We start from the raw sequence: 22,118 nt of genomic DNA, 5'->3' as shown, positions 1-22,118 counted from the left end.
AGTAATTCGACCCAGCAAAAGCCCCTACAACAGCCCCGTCGTCATCGTGACCAAGAAGGATGGTACGCCGAGATTCTGTGTTGATTACAAAAAAAAAATCAACAGTATCACCGTGGACGAAGTATCCAACATGCCACCGATCCACGATAGCATCAAAGAACTAGGCACAGCCACAATCTACTCAATCCTCGACCTGAAAAGCGGTTTCTGGCAGATACCGCTCGACGAGGAATCCAAGCCGAAGACAGCCTTCAGCCTACCCGATGGTTAAGCGTTCGAGTTCACGGTGATGCCTTTCGGATTGAAGAACGGTCCCGCTACCTTCCAGAAGATCTTGGTTGATACTTACAGAAGACTATCCTACAAGAGAATGATTATATTCTTGAACATTTGGTTCGTTAGGCAGTGTATTTCACATCAAGTCACTCCTACTTTTGCTAAGGTTAAAACATCAACAAATGTACCTGACAAGGAAAAACAGATTTTGGAGAAAAAGATCCTGAAAAGAGAACTTAAGAAGCACTATATCAAACTTCATCATATTAATGTCAATCTTAAAATTACTTATGACCAAATTTTGCAACAACATCCTTGGTTTCTTGTCAACGACTTCTTTAACAACATAGAAGATGAGGTCTCCCGCTTACAATCCACCAAGAAGAGAAGTCTTACTAACAAATTAAACCGTTTGATTTTGCAAAAACAACAAAGAAGTAACTCAACACTTATGCATAAGTATTCAGATCACCAATTTCATCTTAGAGTCTTAAATCTAAGTAACACCAACTTTTCATAGGATGAATTGTATTTTTTAGGATTAGGCCTTAAGTTTTCTTGTCAGAATTTTAGGTTAAATGACTCGGTGCTGGGAGGATTTGCAGTGGAGCTGCATACTCTAATAGAAGGTATGACAAACAATGCTGATATTAAACAATATTTGAGAAATTCTTGCATTAGCTTACTTCAACAACAATAATGTAAGTACAAACGTAATTTTTCTAGAAATCACCATTCTTTAAAAAAACAAAAGGATTTGCCAAAATCAATTAAACTAAAAATCGATAGAGATTCTCTAGTACGCAGCAAGGCTCATAAGGGAAATTGTGTTGTAATCTTAGAACAAATTCAATACATAGAGAAAGTAAAATCTTTCCTTTCAGATAATAATTTTGTAGTTTTAGAAAAAAATCCACTTACCACTTTTATTAATAAAAAAAAACGTCGGCTTAAGATGCAAATGGCCTAACTCCACTTTTAGCTCAAATTAACATTTTAGGTTGGTTGGGTTCATAAAAATTAACCGCGTCGACTTAAATACGCCTAACAACCGAAATGTCAAAAATGCCGCGACAAAATACCAGTCGAAACTCGCCTATCTCCGGCTTGATTTTCAACAATACGCAGTTGGCCTAACTCCCAGTGTGTAATGGTAATAACAGGTGAAACGTTGTTGTTCTTAATTTTATGTGCATAAAACAATATCTGAGGTAAGTATCAATAATTTTTTAATGCTTTAATTACCTTTGACGTTCAAATTGTCTAGAGAATATAAATTTAGTATTTAATTTTTGTGCGTTCTTGGGTAAATCTGATGTTAAAATATCGTGTTGGAGTTAGGCAATTTTCATTTTATATTTACTTAGTTTGGATAGGAGATAGGCCATTATAGTTTCGATGATAAACCACATAGGTACCTACCTTTAATATTTTTTTCCCTATAATAACATTCTGAATTTTTGCTTAGCTAGGTACATAAAAGTATACTTTCTAATTAACGCTGTATATTTCAGAATGAATCCGCAATCCCGTGCGATGAAAATGCTTTTATTGGCTAAGCAAAACATCCAGGAAAAGCCCAACAGACAAAGCGATGCCGAAAGCGATGTAACAAGAGATTTGTTAACATTTTGTGATACTTTTGATCAAGATAAGGATTTATCTACACTCTTAACTGATAGTACTAATCTAGCAAGCTCCTCAGCATCTAATCACCACTTATTAGCTGACGACAATTTAATTACTGATGATGATTTACTCACCCTAGCTGAAGAAAAAGTTGCTAACCTGAATTTTATTTCCTCAAATTTTCCTGAAGATGAAATCAACATTGAATCAGAAGATCGTCAGAATTTCGTTCCAGAATCAATTCATGGTGAAGAAGTGCCAACCTCCATTTTGGAAGAAGAAGTTATTGAAGCTTCTTCTAGTCGTTCAGATAAATCTTATGAACCCAGTGAAAATGAAACAAGTTCAAGTGAAAATGAAGTACTAGAAGAGCTACAAAATAACACTCCAATGCAAACCCCTTCACGGACACGCAGAAAGAGACGTCATGTAGATCAAAAGGAATGAAAGAAAAATAAAAATAGGATTTTGAGACAAGAAGGAAAGGAATATTTTGGAAAACAAAAGCAAGAAGAAAAATGGAATTATGATATTAAAAAAAAGCAAAAGCTATAGGACCGAGATGCAAATGCAGTGGTAAATCAGTAATGAATAATGGGAAATCAGTAATGAAGTGCAATGAGATAACAGAAGATCAAAGAACAGAAATTTTTACAAGATTTTGGAATTTTTTGTGGAACGAAAAACAATTGTTTCTAAGGACGCTGGTTGAAAAGAAAAGTACTTCAAGAGCTAGAGATCGAAAAAAAGAGAACGAGTCAAGAAGGGAATTTTCCTATATATATTTTCTTCAAACAACATCCAAGATAAGAGTGTGCAAAACAATGTTTTGCAATACTCTTTCAGTTGCACCAAGAACTGTTGCACATTGGTTGATTGAAAAAAATAAATCACAACACACTGCAAATGATTTGGTGGATGATGACCTTAATGATACGCGTGATAATAATTCCTCCCAAATAGGTATTCCTAGAAAAGCGAAAATCGACAAACAAAAAGAAAATTTGTGCAATTTCTTTACAGTTCTTCCAAAACTAGAGTCACATTATTGTCGAAAGAGCACAAAGAAATTATACCTTGAAAGATCTTGGCAAACAAAAATGGAATTATACCGGTTTTATAAGAATGACTGGTGTACAAAAAACGATTCACAACCGCTATCTATTGCAGCATTTAATAACAGTTTCGAAGATTTTAATTTAGCACTTTTTTCACCTAAAAAGGACGAATGTGATACGTGTGTGGGTTACAAGACTGGTAATATTGACGAAGCTACCTATCAAGAACATCAGAAGAAAAAGGAGGAGGCACGAAAGGAAAAAGAGGTTGACAAAACAAAAGAAGATGTAAAAGTTTTTTCAATGGATTTGCAATCAGTTCTACTGAGTCCAAAATCTAATGTCAGCGCTCTATATTATAAAACAAAATTAATAGTCCATAATTTTACAATTATGGACATTAAATCCTTGGATGGATATTGTTTCCTCTGGCATGAGGGTCATGCTGGACTAACTGCCAACACATTTGCTACCATCATTTACAAGTTTTTAGAGACTAATATTATACCCCAAAAAAACTCTACTAGTAAAGTCATTTTGTACAGTGATGGTTGCACTGGACAAAACAGAAATGCAATTCTTGCCAATGCACTTTTCAACTTTGCACAAAAGCATGGGATTACAATTGAGCAAAAATTTTTAGAAAAAGGGCATACGCAAATGGGGTGCGATTCAATGCACTCCACAATCGAGCGAAAACTAAAAAACCGAGTCATAAATGTCCCAGCAGACTATGTCAATATTTGTCAAACTGCTCGTATAAATCCGAAACCCTACGTGGTGGAGTACTTGGATCATACATATTTCAAAAACTTTCAAGAAGTTCAATACATTAGTTCCATCCGTCCTGGTAGATCGTCAGGTGATCCTACTGTAACAAACATTAGAGCACTTCAGTATAATGAACACGGAATTCTCTTTAAAATCAGGCATACAGAAGAATGGATGCCTTTGCCTTACAGAATCACGAAAAAAGATAAAAAAATCTGGAATTTAGAATGGAATTTTGTGTGGTTTCTGTGCGTCGCTGAAGACGATTTGTGATAGCTTATTTTTTTGTATTTTGTCATTCCCGATTATACTTTGAATTGAGTTTATTTATTTGTATATATACTTTGAATTGAGTTTAATATAATTCTTATATGTTATGTTTGATTGCATTTTGTCTAACTTTATTAACAAGGTTTGTTCATTTTACCACGGATTAAATATATTATTTGTGCGCATATTTTTTAGTCGTTAACGTTTAATATCAATTTATGCTTTATTTCTAATCATACTGAACCATAGCAATCGAAATCTTAAATTTCTTTGTTGTTAATGTGTTCTTAAAACCTATTCATCGACATCTTTGTTTTGGTTTGTAAATGGTTATCTTTTTGGTGTTGTTTCATATTAACTAATATTTAAGTTTATATCCTTCTTTAGTTATAATTGTATATTGGGTTATGTATATTTATGTTTAATTTCACCTCTTTTTAAAATAGAGTTTTATACACTGGCTTTCATTTCTTTTCTTTTATTTAAATATACATACCCAATCCGAAAGGAGGAAACCAGCGAGTTCTAGATTGAACAGAATATCTTCTCTCCCCCTTCAGGATGAGCCCAATTGTTATATTGAGGTCATCGTATGTGCAGAACGCAACAACTACTACTAAATATAACAACAGAAAGTTAACTGTATCTAATCCTATAACATCTAGGTTATATGGACTTCCTAAAATCCATAAACACAATTGTCCCATAAGGAATGTTGTAAGTTTTTATAACACTCCAGTTTCTATATTGTCATAGTTTGTTTATAACAGAATTCAGTCCATCACTAATTTTAAACCTAAGTTCTCCATTACAAATTCTTTAGATCTAATAGAACGTTTAAATAACATTAAAATAGAAGACAGTTTTTATTTAGTTTCTTTTGATGTTTCCAATTTGTTTACTTCTGTACCAAGAGATGAAACATTACCTTTAGTACACAACCTTCTAAACAATTGCAACATACTGGCAAAAGACAAAGATGCTATCTTAACTATGCTCAAATTCTGTCTTGATCAGGACTTCTTCCAATTTAATCAAAAAATATATAAACAACCAACAGGTTTAACAATGGGATCTTCATTATCACCTTTTCTAGCTGATATTTTTTTAGGCAGCTTAGAACAGAAATTTGGTAACAACAACAGCAAAATAGTTTTTTGGTCAAGATATGTTGATGATTGTATAGCTCTCATACAAGGAATCCAAGATGACGCTTTACAGATTTTGGATGATCTTAATAACCTCCATCCTAATATCTCTTTTATATTGGAACCAGAATCTGACAATAAGCTGAACTTCTTGGATATTACTATATCTCGTAATAAAGATTCTCTTGAGTACAATATTTACAGAAAACCCACCCAAACAGATCATTGAGACATCTAATCATCCAACCCAACATAAAATGGCTGCTTTTAATAGTTATATTCATAGGTTACTCAAATTTCCACTTTCGAATGATAATTTTAATTTAGAACTTAATACTCTCAAGCAAATTGCTTTCAATAATGGTTATGATCCCAACATTATCCATAAGCTTCTAAATAGAGCTAAACTCAAAATTGCAGAAAAGCTCGCATATTCATCACAATGTTTTCTTCAACCTAATGCTTCAAACAACATCAGATATTTCTCTTTTACTTATATTAGCAACATATCCAATAAAATATCTAAACTTTTTACTTCTACAATTGAAAACATTAAAATTTCCTTCAAGTCACACAACACTTTAGGTTCCTTTTTAATCAACACCAAAGACAGGATGAACACACTTGACAAAAGTGGTAGTTATAAATTAAAGTGTGATGATTGTGATGCCTCTTATGTAGATAGAACCATTAGAAAGCTATCTACTAGAATTTCAGAACATTTAAAAAGACCAAACTCTTCTAGTTTTGGTTAACACTTATTATCTAGTAATCATTACTATTTTATTCTTCAACAATTTACAAAACTAGCTTGCTCAGGTTCAATTGATCTATAGTTAATTACACTCTCCATACCTCTGCGTAATTTAGATATACCATCTCCACAGTTGTATATTTCAACATCTCCCACTGTTGGTCAGCTGGTCTTTAGTAACGCTTTTACATATTAGTTTTATAGTTCTCCCATTGACTGGGGGTTTAACTGAACTACTTGAATTATACCCCATTTATACACTGCTTTCAATTTTGTTTTTAATTTTTAGTATTTTAATTTCATAGTCAGATTTCTTCTCTCTTTTACAGTATTGATAGTGCCTGGTAGACCATTTTATTGTAGTCAACCACACACTGTCTAATAGATTGTTTAGTCTATTTCTTGCATTCACACTTTATGTCCACTTCATTTGCTCTCAAACTAACAACCTATTTATTATAGACAGGTGTAAGTGTGAGATCTGGATTATGCAATCTAGTTAAATTAAAATATTCTATATGTCATATTTCATCAGTTGATTTCCTATAGTAGTGTCAGTTGGACTTTTGGTCAATGCTTACTTACATAGAATTTTAATATGTGCAGATCACATTTCCATGATTGTGACTGCCCATACAAGCTCTCATATGTCACATGTCACCTTAACATTTCCGTTTATACCATTCTCTCTCCTGTTGCCGACAAGAATGTAGCTTCGACCAATTTTAAATAATTTTAAACTGTTTGTCCTTGTTTAGTGTAGTGTTATGTTCAACTTTATGTTTTATTTTAAGTGTATGACATTCTGCAATTGTTGGATAGCCCAAAATTGACAAATTTACACCGCAACTAGGCTCCTCATACGTCGAACTTTCTCCTCAAATAAAAAGAAAACAGGCATGTATTAATGTTAAAAACGATGATGAGGCATGCTTTGCGTGGGCTGTCGTATCGGCATTTGAGCCCGCTCATTACTTTACTCTTCCTGGTTTTACGTGGGATGCAATGCTTAAACGTACAAAACAGGAACTGGAACTTTTAACAGATCCAGATATATTTTTGTTTGCGGAGCAAGGTATTCGCGGCGGTTTGAATCAAGTGTGCTCGAAGCGCCGCGTTCAAGTATGACATCTTACGATCCATCTAAGCCCGACTCCTATCTGATGTATTTTGATGTTAATAACCAGTACGGTTGGGCTATGTCTCAATATCTTCCATATGGTGGTTTCGAGTGGGTCGATGCCCACATTGATGTCCTATTCATACCTGACGATGCTTCTGAAGGGTACATTTTCGAGGTTGATCTAGAACACCCCCAGCATATCCGCGATCGTCACAAAGATCTTCCAGGGCTTTAAAACAAGTGCTAGCACACGGATTGATACTAAAAAAGATTCACCGGGTCCTGAAATTCAAACAGAGTCCATGGTTAAAGTCATACATTGACTTGAATACAAATCTCCGAAAGGTAGCGAAAAATGAGTTTGAAAAGAACCTTTTTAAGCTCATAAATAATGCCATGTTAGGTAAGACTATAGAAAATGTACGCAAGCGCGTTGATATTAAATTACTTTCGGAATGGCAGGGTCGCTACGGAGCAGAATCTAGAATAAGTAGCCCATTGTTTAAGAATGCTACTATCTTTAATGACAACTTGGTAGCTGTTGTGATGCATCGAGCAGAAATATAGTTAGATAAACCAATATATGTCGGAATGAGTACTTTGGACTTGGCTAAAACCACGATCTACGATTTTCACTATGGGTATTTGGCTGAAAGGTTTGGTTAAAACTTTACGACCTGCTATACAGATATCGATAGTGTAATCGTAGATATACAAGAAAAAGATCCCTATGCGGCTATGATAAAAGATTGTCATCAATATTTTGATACCTCAGACTATCCTAATGACAATATTTATGGTATCCCCCAGGTTAGGGGGATACCATAAATAAGAAGAAGGGGGGAAAGAAGGTGTTGGGTATGATGAAGGATGAGAATAATGGTTGCATTATGACTGACTACATAGGGCTCCGATCTAAATTATACACGACAAAATTGTCTATCACAGATGTTGAGATCAAAAAAATGAGGGAGAAGTTGATAGATCAGGAGTATGAGGACGATGAGATTGATACAATTATTCGAAATTAGGGTCTGAAAAAGAAGGTGAAGGGGGTAAAGCAATCTGTAGTAAACACTAAAATTACATTCGAGAACTACGTCATGTGTTTGGATACCTTAACGGCAAAGATGGCCTCGCAAAATCTTATCTGCTCAGATAAGCACCATGTTTATACCATAACACAAAGCAAGATTGCGCTAAACTTCAATGATGATAAAATACATCACATTCCGGAGTCTTATGATACACTTTCGTGGGGGCATTATTTAATTGATCCTAAGATGGATGTTGGTTTGATATATCACAAAGCAATATTTCAATAAGCCAACCCTATTTTAACATTTATCCTTGATGATTTGATTAACTTTAAGATGGATGCTAATTGAATATACTTATATACTCATTTTTAAAACTTAATTTATTTATTACAACTACAATATTGATAAATACATCTGAATCAGACACTTTTTTTATTATATTCCTCTTAACACCCTTTAATATCACTTATCATTTTTATATAATTAACATTATCATATTTAGTTGATTGAGTATAGTCATTTATTACAGCTAACATAATGCTAAATATATCTGGAACAGACCCTTTTATTAAATTCCTTTTCTCAACCTTTCCCTCATTCATTATTTTTATGTCGTATGATAATTCTTATAGATATTAGTTTTGTATATATTATATTATGTCTATAAATTAAGATACTTAAGATTAGTACATATAAAAATGATGTTTAGTTATGACCACTAAAAAGATATCTGATATGGACCACTGGCGATTAATGAACCATTCTGGTTAACTTCAGAGTTATCTGTTCGTGCAGCCTCCGTAACAATGTAAGACAATGGTTACTTTTACTTCGATTTAGTTTTAAGTCTTCGATAGCCTGTCCCAAAACAGGAGTCGGAGAAATCCCTAGTTTTAAGATTAGATAACCTAGAGTTATCGACCAACCCCCAATAATTCATCAACAGCACAATAGCTATTGAAAAGATGTCCAACAAATCAATAAAAAGATGTCTACTAAACCAAGTTAAATCATGAGCTGATCTTAGTAAGTTAAGTATTAAATATTGTAACGTTATAAACGTCACATCTTTATTAATTTATATTTTAATAATTATTTCATTTTAATTTGTTTATTTATTTATTAATTTCTTTATCTTCAGTTTAATGTTTACTATTTTTTATTTATAAAAGCAGTTGGCGCCCTATGTTTTTTCTTTTCTTCCTCTGTCTTTATTTTCTCTCTCTTTCTGTCCCGTAGAATAAATATTCGCCCTCTCTCTTTTTGTTCGGCAGACTATTCTGTTCCGTGTTGACAGACAAGCTAGTTTCATGATATCTATAGCAACATCCTATGACATATGTGCTAACTTCATTCAGTCTCCCACTTTCTGTCAAAACAACTTTTCTGTAGTGGGATTATTTTTTGCCTCTTTGAAATTTATAAAAGAAGGCAAAAATTATTATAAGACTCATTTTATTATAAGACTCATATTATAAATTCTCTTGGGGTAAGTACTTTCATTGTGATATTTATTCTATAATTCTGACCGCATTTCCAATGTAACCTTACTTTCTTTCGAAAGCACATTTTTTTTTTCTGATAAATGCATTAGGACTCTTTAACAGAATTTAACTAAGTAGTAACACTCCAGCAAAAGCTGCCAATTGCCCAAAGATCAAAAGGCAAAATGTGTAAATTGCCAAGGACAACACCCAGCCAATTTCAGGGGATGCCCAAGATGCCCTACATGGGGACGTCAACAGCAGCCCCAACAAAGACAAAATGCAACGGAGCAAAGAAGGCCACAAATCACTCCCGGCGGCCCATCATACGCCCAGACAGCAAAAGCACAAGAAAAGGAAAACACCATCCTTATCTCAAGGCAACACCAAGACGGCCTAGTTAACTCTGTGAAAGAGTTACTAACTAGAGTAGTCAACGAGGCGATAGCAGACATAAAGCTAGCACTGAACTAGTGCAAGCAAATAGGGGATACTTGAGGATAGGCTCCTGGAATCCAGGAGGCATAAGGACCAAGCAGAATATACTGGACGAACTGGTCAATAGATACGAAATGGATGTCGTTGCAATACAAGAAACAAAACTTACAAACAACATAAGTATAAAATTCCCAGGATACGACATATATAGGAACGACAACACAGCAAGATCAGGTGGCACAGCAATCTTAGTGAAAAAAGGCATAGAGCATATCAGATTAATAACACCGCAACTAAACACTATGCAAGCAACAACAGTAAGAATACAAATGAGGCAAGGAGAAGTCAACATTACCTCCGCCTACGTGAGACCACAAGATCTACTGATCGACGACGACCTGAACACGTTCTTAAATAATGAACCCTCAATAATAATAGGAGACCTAAACGCAAGATCCCCTAATTGGAACGACAGAGCTACGAACAGAAATGGAAGACTATTAAATACATACATCGAAAATAATGAAGACATTATGGCAATGGGCCCAACAGACCCTACTCACTATCCAGGAAACGGACTTCCCACACACATAGATATAGTAGTAGCAAAAAATCTAGGACTACAAACAGAATTACAAATGTTAAACGAAGGCACAACCGACCACAATCCCATCCTATTAGAACTAGGAACGTGGGAGGAAGAAAGCTCAATCAGAAGAATTAAAAAGAAAACAAAATGGACAAACTTTAAGAGACTCATGAGCACTGGAATAAATATAGTTCCAGTGATAGAAACCCCACGAGAAATAGAAGACAAAGTCCTAGAGTTGGAAAACATCATCCAACAAGCGCTCAGAAACAGCACTACAGAAGAGGAAGTAGAAATGCATTCTGGAAGATTTAAGGATATACCACAAGCAATAAAAGACTTGATAAGGGAAAAGAACAGAGCAAAGCAGACAGCAAGAAGGACAAGGAATCAGGCAGACAAAAACAGATCAAACAGACTAAACAGAGAGGTCAAAACAGCACTACAACAACACCGTAGTGAATGCTGGGAAAATCACATAAGAGATATGGAAGAACAAGGGCCACACATGCAAAACCTCTGGAGACTCCAGAGGATTTTGAGAACCGACAGAAAACCAATCCCCCCACTGCACGGGGAAAATGGAATCGTATACACCATAGAGGAAAAAGCAGAGGTAATGAGGAGTACTCTCGAGAGAGAGTGTACATTAAATTACCACCCAGACGAAGACATCGACTTCATAGAAGAAGTCGAAAGACAAAGAGAAAGACCTGATAATCCAAACGAAATTATCCCTCCTACAACACCAGAGGAGATAAACGAACTGATATAGCTCGCCGAAAAAAGCACCCGGACCTGACCAAATCACAAATAGGGCACTAAAATATCTACCAGCGAGAGCTATAGTATACTTAACTAACATCATAAATGCAATGCTAAGATTTAAGAAATTCCCGAACAGATGGAAAGAGGCCAATGTCATAATGTTACCAAAGCCCGGAAAAGACAGCACATTCCCGCAAAATTACAGGCCAATAAGCTTACTACCTGCAATCAGCAAGATTGTAGAGAGAATTATACTCAGCAGACTACAAGCGGAAACAGACAGATTAGATATAATACCTGAAGCCCAATTCGGCTTCAGATCAGAACACTCCAGTGAGCTACAAGTGCTCAGACTAACAGAGTACATAGCAGCTGGATTCAACGATAAACAATACACAGGAGCAGCCTTCCTAGACGTAAGCAAAGCATTCGACAGAGTCTGGCATAAAGGACTAATATACAAAATGAGAAGATACGGGTACAGTGGAGCAATGACAATGCTGATCTCGTCGTACTTGAGCAACCGACGTTTCAGAGTCCAGATAGGACAAGTCCTATCCGAACTCGGGAACCCGGAGGCTGGAGTGCCACAGGGAGCGGTACTGTCACCCCTACTGTACTCAATATACACAGCAGACATACCTAGAACACCAGGTACACTACTAAGCCTCTATGCCGACGACACAGCGATTGCGGCCAAACACAGAAACATAGACATTGCGGTAAATAACCTCCAAACAGCACTAGACGACATAGAAGAATGGAGTTTAAAATGGAAAATAGCAATAAACTCCGATAAGACACAGGCTGTACTTTTCAAAAAGAGGCATCAGCAACCAGAAGAACAGGTAACTGTGCAAGATAATCCCATTGAGTGGAAAAGCGAAGCAAAATACCTCGGAGTAATTATGGATAAAGGATTAACATTCAACAAACACGTAGAAGCCACAGTACAAAAGGCAAACATGGCAAGAGCTTCTGTAAGAGGACTAACAGGGAGGAAAAGTAAACTCAGAATAAAAACAAAGATAAGACTAATAAATAGCATAATACTGCCCATACTGACATATGCATCCCTCGCCTGGGGACATGTATGCAATACATCAAAAAAGAAAATACAAGCGGCACACAACAACAGCCTTAGAGAAGCAGTCAACGTTCCAAGATACGTTGCAGAAAGATTCCTCTTCAGAGAATTGCAACAAATCAGAGTGACAGACACGATGAAAGAAAAAGCCAGGACAAAGTTTGCAGATATAGAGAATCACCCCAATCACATACTAAGAGAGATGATGAGGTATGACGCTTTCCACAGATGGAAGCACAAAAGACCAAAACAACAAATAGTAGAATAAAATAAAAAGTACTAGAGAGAAAATAATACCAGAGAGAAAAAATAAAACACTAGAGAGAAAATAAAAAACACTAGAGAGAAAACACTTCAAAAATTACAACAACGCACACAGAAGACAGTTCGTAGCTCAAAACACCCAAAGACTATCGCAAAGCACAGAGTGGGCCCAGTTGCCTATAGACGATAAATTCTATATTGTTATATTGTTATATATATATATATATATATATATATATATATATATATATATATATATATATATATATATATATATATATTTTCAATGTTATAGTATGGACTTTACACTAATTCTGATTTTTTGTTTCAGGGCCACCTACAAAAAAAATCATAAAAAACACAAAAAACCGGCTTCGGCCACCAAAAAAATTAAAAAATACTAACAAAAACCGGCGCAAGCCACCAAAAAAATTAACAAAACTCCAAAACCCGGGCACGTAGGGCCCAACCCCTTGAGCACCAAGTCGCCGAACTGAGCCTAGGCTCAGAGCGGAGACTTGAGGCCCAAGTAAGCAATTTTAGTTCGCGGATAAGCCACATCATGATAACAGGATCATAGCGACAATGCGCTGTTCTGAGCTTTGCAATCGGTTAGGAAACCATGTTGGGGTTCTATTACCCAGGACCTCCACATGAAGAGCATTTGGCTGATAGTTGTGCCCCTATCGCGCATCAGAGTGCTATAGGGGGGAAAGGGATGGTCTAGAGCATTGGAGCGCGGTGGGGTGACTCATGTATATACACGAGTTAACACACCTCGCTCCAATGAATTGTTACACCCGAACGTAATTTTTAGGGGTGAACATGTCTCATAGGCTGGGTTTAATCAAATTGCTTGCTTGCGGAAGGCCTATTCGGTTTAAGTCTGATGACTAGATAAGACCTCTGGTTGGGGAATACCTTACTAGGTTAAATTACTAGTTTTTCTTATACTCCTACCACTGGAAGGGAATTAGACTTCCCTTCTGCAACTGTTCCTGCCAGGTATTAGTTATAATTAGACTTCGGCAAATATGCATATTGCATATTTTGCATATTGTGCATATTTTATGCAAATATTTCATATTTTGGCATATTTGTATAAAAGTTTGCATAAAGTGCATAAAAGTTCAGATTTTTATACTGTATTTGAAAATTTTTAAACATACCAATTTATTTCAATTCTTGTATAAAATTTTTGTAGTCATTTTAATCAAGAAATGATATAAATACGTAATCTCTACAGGTACAAAACATTTACAATTTCAAAGAAGATCAATTTAAGTAGCCCTCAACATTCTTAGAAAGTCTCGGTCACTGAGGCATTCAGTTATTGGATAATCGCTAAGGGTTCGCTCATTTGCATTTTATGATCTAATCCCCAAATCTATCTACAATTTATTGTATCTTAACAGCAGGTAAACGGCTAATAGTTTTGTTCCTAATTTAGGGATTTTCCAAAATCTCCCAGTTTATTGAATTAGGTACCTAAACATTTCTAATTTGATGCTCAGATTTGTAAATCATTTTTGTTTTGATATTCAAAGCGTAAACACTCGTTGTGCGTAACAAAAAGGAAGATTGTGATTTTATAATGCCTAAAACAACCAGTGCTTCAACTTGGATTAAACCTTATAAAGAGCTGTCTATGGATATGGGAAAAATCTACTGTTCAGTCTGTGGCAAAATTGTAAGTATCTAATATTTTCTATTAAATATCTAATATTTCATACATACAGGGTGTTTCCAAATGACACTTACAACGTTTGACTGTAGATACTTCTCGAAAAATTGAACAAAACGATATAGTTAATGAGGGGTCAAACTTATTTACTTTTCGAGATACAGGGTGTTAAAATTAAAAAAAATTAAATTCTTTTAGTTAATAACAACAATAACTTTAAAACCAATAAACGTATTTACTTGAAATTTAGTACTCGTAGGTTGTTTTTAAATGAAAAATAGCTTCCTTTAGTGAAAAAAAATTGTCCATGGTACAATACAATGGTGTGTATTTAGAAAAATTTTTCACCTTTACTTTTTTTTATGAAGTCAGCTATTCTAAAACACAATTATTTTTATTGTAATTGAATTAACAAAAAAAAACTTTTGTTGAATTTTAAAATAAGTTATATGATTTACTAATGGTTAGTAACAAAAACTAATTTGTGGATTAATACTGCATTTAAAACACTTAGCGAGTGTTTTTTTTTTCCAAACCAGTTATTTGATTAACCAAAAACACCTTGTATATTTTTATATTTTAATTACACACATCGGCCACCAATTCACGGTTGATAATTCTACCTTTGAAGTGGTGGACAAATTCACATACTTGGGCTCCCTGATCACCAAGGAGAACGTCATGACGGAAGAAATCAAGCGAAGAATAATCCTAGCAAACAAATGCTATTTTGGACTGAGTAGACATATGAGAAGCAGAAACATAAGCCAAAAAACAAAAATAACCATATACAAAACCCTTATACAACCAGTGTTGACATATGGGTCGGAGGCATGGACCATTTCCAAGGCAGATGAAAATCTCCTGCTTATATTTGAACGAAGGATCCTGAGAAGAATATTTGGTGGCATCTGTGAAAATGGTGTTTGGAGAAGGAGGTACAACTACGAGATATATCACAGATATAAACATATATTTGGTGGTAAAGACGTAGTATCCTTTATAAAAATAGGAAGACTAAGATGGGCAGGACATCTGGCAAGATCACAGCAGAACAACCCTCCTAGAAGAATCCTTATGTCACAACCTGTGGGAAGTAGAAAAAGGGGTAGACCAAAACTCGGATGGAGGGATGGTGTAGATGAGGATGGTAGACAAATAGGCGCAGCAAACTGGCAACAGTTGGCAATGGATAGAACTGACTGGCGTAATAGACTTGGGAAGGTCGAGGCTCTTTTATATGGCTGTAGCACCAATGATGATGATGATCAAAGTAATGGTCTTGCGAGGAAGTTGTTTTAGTACTTGTGCCGAGATTAAATCATAACCTGGGGCCTTTCGTGAGTTGAGTTTGTTTATTTCTTGCCTGACTTCTATAGGAGTAAAACTTTTAATTGGGAGGGACATTTGACATGCTGCGCTAATTAGTTCTTCGACTTCTTCATCAGGGTCTGCTGACTCTGTTTGAAATACGTTTGTAAGGTGTTCAGCAAAGACGTCCGCTTTTTCTTTGTTGGAACAGGCCCATTCGCCATTTGGTTTACGGATGGGAGGAACAGTTGTGTATGGTTTCTTAAGCTTCTTAGTCGCCTTCCATAACGTCTGGTCATTTGCTGTAAGATTTGTAATGTAATGTTCGAAGGTTTCGTTGTTTGCGGCATTGGTGGCTACTCCAAGTTGCCTACGTAGTCTATTGAATATATGTAGGTCTATTTTCTTTCTAGATCTTTGCCAAGTTCTCCTTGCACGACGTTTTTCAGCAATGAGTTGGCGAATGTGCAGAGGAATATTTGTGGGATGTGTTGGTATGCGTTCAGTTCGTGGTGTAGATTGCCATGCCGCTTTTTTCACAAGTGTGGTGAAGTATTGAGCTGCTGTATCTATGTCATGTGTAGATTTGATCCGCAGATTAAAATTGGTGTTTTCTTCTAGGTAGGATTGAAAATCTGCCCAGTTGGTGTTTTTTGACGTGAGTCGAGGAGGTGGTGGGCTGTTTATAACTGTGGTACTCAGGCTCATAATAGCCGGTGTATGATCCGATGAGAGATTCTATGGATTCTATTAGACAGTTGTTTCTGGACACTCCTGTTCCTATGTAGTAGTCCAGTAGATCTGGAAGTTTTCTTGGGTCACTCGGCCAGTACGTAGGGATTCTGTTGGTGTGGCAATCATAGTTGGTTTCGGTCATTGCTTTTAGAAGATTACGACCTTTTGTTGTTGTGAGTCTTGAGCCCCAGTGTATGTGTTTCGCATTCGTCTCCCCCGGCTGAGAATTTGCTGCCAAATAATTGGAAGTAGGCTTTGTATTCATCTATGGAGATTGCGTGACGAGGTGGGCTATACATTGCAGATATGTTAAAGTGCCATGGCGTTGCATCTATTTGAACGATTTCTGCTTGTATTTTGTCTGTTGCAATTTCGGCAATACATGATGTGATATGCAGCTGCGGATGATTACCGCCGAGCCACCATGAGCTGTACCATCGGGATGAGGTGTGCTGTATGTGGTATAGAGCGGGATATTGAACGTAGTTGGGTCGTAGGTTAGTAGTTAGGGCGGTCACTTAAAGTGAGTTTCTGAAATAAGCAGAACGTCAATTTTATTCAAGTTTAAAAAAGTAATTACTTCTTGTTTATGGTTTAGGAGGCCAGTAGCGTTCCATGTGGCAACTCTAAGTATGTTTAAGAATTTCTTTGGTTAATGACTTGTGTTAGTAAGTTTAATATCATACTATTTTGACTCATGAGTTGCGAGAACATGTTTTTGAACTCGATTAGGAATGTTAATAGTTGTTCTATATTAGTTTTAGGTTCTGAATCGTGGTTGGTTTGATGTGCTGTCACGTTTGCATATGTTCTTTGATGGTTTTGTAGAGTGGTGTTTAGTTGATTTGTTTCAGTACATACATGTGGGCTGTTGAATGTTGGTTTTTGAGGCTGTTGGTTTCCTCTTTTCTGCATGTCTGTTTTCTACTAGTTCCCTGTAGACTACACAGCCCTTATAGTTAACAGGGTGATCTTGTTTGCATAGTGCACACTTAGCTGGAGTGCTTCTAGGTTTTTACAACCTTTTGTATTATGTTGTCCTCCACATTTGACGCAGTAATGCGGTTTAGTGCAATATGTTTTACTATGGCCGTATGCCTGACATCGCATACATTGAATTATTGAGGTTCTCTTATTTGGTGCCTTGACTGCTATTTTGGTGCGACATAAGAATTCTAGGTTGAATATGTCTTTGTTGTTACTGTTGGGTTCAAGGTCTATGAAAAACAAAGATAAGGGTTCCTTTGTTTGTCTTTGTCGAATTTTAGTTATATGGCGAACTTTATGGCCGGCTTTTTCTAGTTCCTTTGTTATATCTGTTGTGGGTATTGAGTGATGGACATGTCTTATTACCACTCTATAGGCACGTTCTTCCTTTATTTGGTAAGTGTGGTGAATAATTTCTTCTTCTCGTAAATGTCTTACCAGTTTACGGTATGCATCTATTGTATATGTTGTAATTTTGACAGTGTCATTTGGCAGAGTTCTGGTATAGTAGGTTTCTTCCTCCAGAATTTGTGCAAAGTTATCGACCATATCTTTAAAGTTTTCGACGCCATATACAAATATTGGAGGTGGTTTTGGTATTTTCTGTTTCAGTCTGTTTAGAGCTTTCGGCGTTTGATAATGCACTGTATCGATTTTGTATTTTTGTTGGTGGTGAGCTTGGAGAATTGGGATCGTTTTGTTTTGAAAATTTACGTTTTTTGGCTACTCGCCATGAGTTTTTATTTTGGGTTTCTTGATCGTCGTCTTCGCTAGACTCAAGATCCGAGTTTTCTGAATGTGTAATTGCAAGTTTTAGCTTTGTGTTTGAGGTCTGCCCTGAAGCAATTATGCAAAACAACCATGTAAGCAACTTTCAATAATCATAAATTGGCCTTTCAAAAGTAAAGCCAATGCTAACGTAATGATTATTAAAAATAATTCTAAAACTTAGGAATAATATGTGTTACTTCATACGTTTGTAATGTTTTGTTTTACTATATAAAATAAAACAACATATTAAATGAGAAAAATAAATATTATTTAATCCATATAACATTTGTTTAAGATCTTCGAAAAAAAAATACTTGAGACAGGCGAAGATTTTATTGAAACGTTAATTGGGAACTTTTAAAAGTATCATCTTCTAAAACCTTCTACAGTTAGGCAACCTAAGTTAACCAGCAAACGAGATTAATAATAAATCATAAATTGGCTTATAAGATTCCTCGACAAAAACTACTTACGGAAGATATTATTGAAAGCCAAATTGGGAACTTTTCAAAGACATCTTCTAAAACCTTTCCCCAATTATTCTAAGTCAAACAAATTGACATAGGAATTTCAAAAATGTATAGTTTACAAGAAGTAATTATGCAAAACAACCATGTAAGCAACTTTCAATAATCATAAATTGGCTTTTCAAAAGTAAAGCCAATGCTAACGTAATGATTATTAAAAATAATTCTAAATCTACTTGACATATACGGAAGATATTATTGAAAGACAAATTTGGAACTTTTCAAGGTTATTTGCTAAAACCTTCCGCAGTAGGCAACCTAAGTCAAGCAAATTGACATAGGAATTTCAAAAATTTATTGTCTATAAGAAGCAATTATGCAAAACAACCATGTAAGCAACTTTCAATAATCATAAATTGGCTTTTCAAAAGTAAAGCCAATGCTAACGTAATGATTATTAAAAATAATTCTAAAACTTAGGAATAATATGTGTTACTTCATACGTTTGTAATGTTTTGTTTTTTGTTTTACTATATAAAATAAAAAAACATATTAAATGAGAAAAATATTTAATCCATATAACATTTGTTTAAGATCTTTGAAAAAAAAAATACTTGAGACAGGCGAAGATTTTATTGAAAGGCTAATTGGGAACTTTTAAAAGTATCATCTTCTAAAACCTTCTACAGTTAGGCAACCAGCAAACGAGATTAATAAAAAATCATAAATTGGCTTATAAATAATTCTAATATTCCTCGACAAAAACTACTTCACACTTACGGAAGATATTATTAAAAGCCAAATTGGGAACTTTTCAACGACCTCTTCTAAAACCTTCTGCAGTTAGGCAACCTAACTCAAACAAATTGACATAGGAATTTCAAAAATGTATCGTTTACAAGAAGTAATTATGCAAAACAACCATGTAAGCAACTTTCAATAATCATAAATTGGCTTTTCAAAAGTAAAGCCAATGCTAATGCAATGATTATTAAAAATAATTCTAAATCTACTTGACATATACGGAAGATATTATTGAAAGACAAATTTGGAACTTTTCAAAGATATTTGCTAAAACCTTCCGCAGTAGGCAACCTAAGTCAAGCAAATTGACATAGAAATTTCAAATATTTATCGTTAGATAAAGCAATTATGCAAAACAACCATGTAAGCAATTTTCAATAATCATAAATTGGCTTTTCAAAATAAAGGCCAAGGCGAACACAATGATTATTAAAAATAATTCTAAAACTTGGGAATAATATATTTTACTTCATATATTTGGAATGTTTTGTTTTAGTCTAAAGCTTATTTTGCCATATACTATATAAAATAAAACAACATATTAAATGAGAAAAATATTATTTAATCCATATAACATTTGTTGATAAATGAATTCATATAGTTCTCAATAGATAAAAATCTATTGATGTTTACTGATAAATGTTAGTACTTTAATCGGTACTTTCTCATTTTATAAAGGATCGTTAATTCAATTACAACTACATTGTCATAAATTATTTTCCATCAATTCAGCATCGATTAAAAAATCACTTCTTTCTTATTTGTTTTCAGTACAAAATTTAAAAGTTGAAAAGAAACAAAACTGTTCTTAAACTTCCAGGCACAAACCTTCCATTGATATTCTGAAACAAAGATTACAATAATTAGAAATATTTGACATGTTATAAAAAATATATGAACTAAAAACCAATATTTTGTTATTCTACAAAAAAAGAGAAGGTGTTTACATATGCAATTTCCGGTTGCATGATGGTTCAAGTATCAAAGTGCATAAACGGACATTTTAAAGCCTTTTATTCATGGTTAAAATCTAGCCTCAAATGCCAAAACAGAAATTGGTATGTGTGATGTGCAAAAGCCGACGGTTGTTTTTAAGACAGTCAAAGAAGACAGCTATCAGCTAGTCACCTGATTTTGCAAACGGTGCCGTTCAAATTTTGTTAATTAAACAGACTAACCAAGAATAGTATAAATTAAGATATATGCAAAGTTGAATTAAAGTAATACCGTTAAATTGCTTTTAAATAATTCATAACAGTGTTCACAAAGAGGACATAAACCTCCGAGGTGTTGAAACAACTGATCCATTATTTTCAAGGAAAGAAATTACTCCTTGCAAGGCAACGTTTATGTCTAATAATGATGTTCCAAATAAGGAATTGGCATTAAGAACTATAGTTAAGAAACAATCAAGGTTTGGTGGTCAAGGATTTATCAAATGCAATTTTAAAAAGAAATGTGTAGATGGAAAATGTGTTTTGCCGTAAAAATGGACTTGCCGCAAAAATGGACTTATATGTAACTCAAAGTGCCATTATTCACCTGATTGTTTAATAAATAAAATAAAAGTTAAAGTACTTTTTTATTTATATTTTATATTAAATTAATAGGATGATGGCATATATTAGTATTCAATTTTACTACAGTTATTTTTTACTTTTATAGTGTTAGACATGTATGCTCCATAACCAATTTGTTGTCAGTTTTTGAACCACTATTAAAGTGGAACAAGCACTGATTTCCTAATTTTTACTGAATTTTTATATAACATTTGTCAGCATCCATCACTATCCTATTTCCTTGGTACAAACTTTACACCATCCTAAAAATATGCATTGATTTATCTCACAATAGTTTTTCTTTTCGATGAACATATTTTATAAGATGTTATTCAATGTCTATTGAATGTCAGATATTGAATATATTAGAATTTTAATCTGCATATTTTGTTTTTTTCTTCACTTTATATAATAATAAGATGCTAGCACAAGAAAATAATATAAAGCAGTGGTGGAAATGATATTTTGAAAACTTGTTAAATGTAGTGTCTGATACAGCAGCAGTAGTACAATTAGATACTGTCATGGCAATGGTACTTGACATTAGAATGGAAGAAGTTACACAGGCCTTAAAAACAGTTAAGAAAGGAAGAACAGAAATAACTAGATAATAATTTTAAATATCATCTAAGGCATTAGACGAAATTGAAATACATTGGCTCATAGGATTGTTCAAAAAAATTATGGAAACAGGACAAATGCCAAATTAGTGGAGAAACAGAAAATTAAAGCCAGTTTACAAAAATAAAGAAGACATTTAAAAATGTACAAACTAAGTATAGGATAATAAAATTAATCATGTCAATGTGAAAATTTGGGAACAAGTCATTGATATACATATACAGGGTGTTGCAGGGATAAGAAACCAAGAGCTACTACGTAATTGAAATAAAAACATTTCAAATTTTATTGGAATCTGGACATTCTGGACATCTGGACATTGGAATGCCACAAATGTAACCTACTGCTGTCCAGTACCAACCCCAGTTTTTTTTTTAATAGCAAGTCTAGTCTAGTAACCCATAATTTCAATGGTAACTTATTAACTACACAGCACACTTTTTGTTTTATAATTTATGAAATAACTGTCAGAAATTATTT

At 34.5% G+C, this 22,118-nt stretch overlaps 1 protein-coding gene and 1 long non-coding RNA gene across 2 annotated transcripts in view; one reads left to right on the top strand and one right to left on the bottom strand.

Moving 5' to 3' along the window:
• Window positions 1–1,226: 1,226 nt before the first annotated feature.
• LOC140449626 (uncharacterized) lies at window positions 1,227–2,856 on the top strand. The gene is made up of 2 exons (XM_072542866.1): window positions 1,227–1,487; window positions 1,791–2,856. Exons 1-2 carry the CDS (start codon window positions 1,465–1,467, stop codon window positions 2,350–2,352), a joined length of 585 nt encoding a protein of 194 aa, XP_072398967.1. The 5' UTR covers window positions 1,227–1,464; the 3' UTR covers window positions 2,353–2,856.
• A 17,143-nt stretch (window positions 2,857–19,999) lies between these two features.
• The window catches only part of LOC140449625 (uncharacterized), a 32,131-nt gene continuing 30,012 nt past the window's right edge, over window positions 20,000–22,118 (bottom strand). Inside the window, exon 2 of the long non-coding RNA XR_011951845.1 lies at window positions 20,000–20,300. This is a non-coding gene — a long non-coding RNA (uncharacterized lncRNA). The remainder of the gene's footprint in view (window positions 20,301–22,118) is intronic.

This window comes from Diabrotica undecimpunctata, chromosome 9 (assembly GCF_040954645.1).
Source record: "Diabrotica undecimpunctata isolate CICGRU chromosome 9, icDiaUnde3, whole genome shotgun sequence".
Taxonomy (NCBI): Eukaryota; Metazoa; Arthropoda; class Insecta; order Coleoptera; family Chrysomelidae; genus Diabrotica; species Diabrotica undecimpunctata.
The sequence above is the reverse complement of the archived record's forward strand: the minus strand, read 5'-3'. Positions and strand labels throughout refer to the sequence as shown.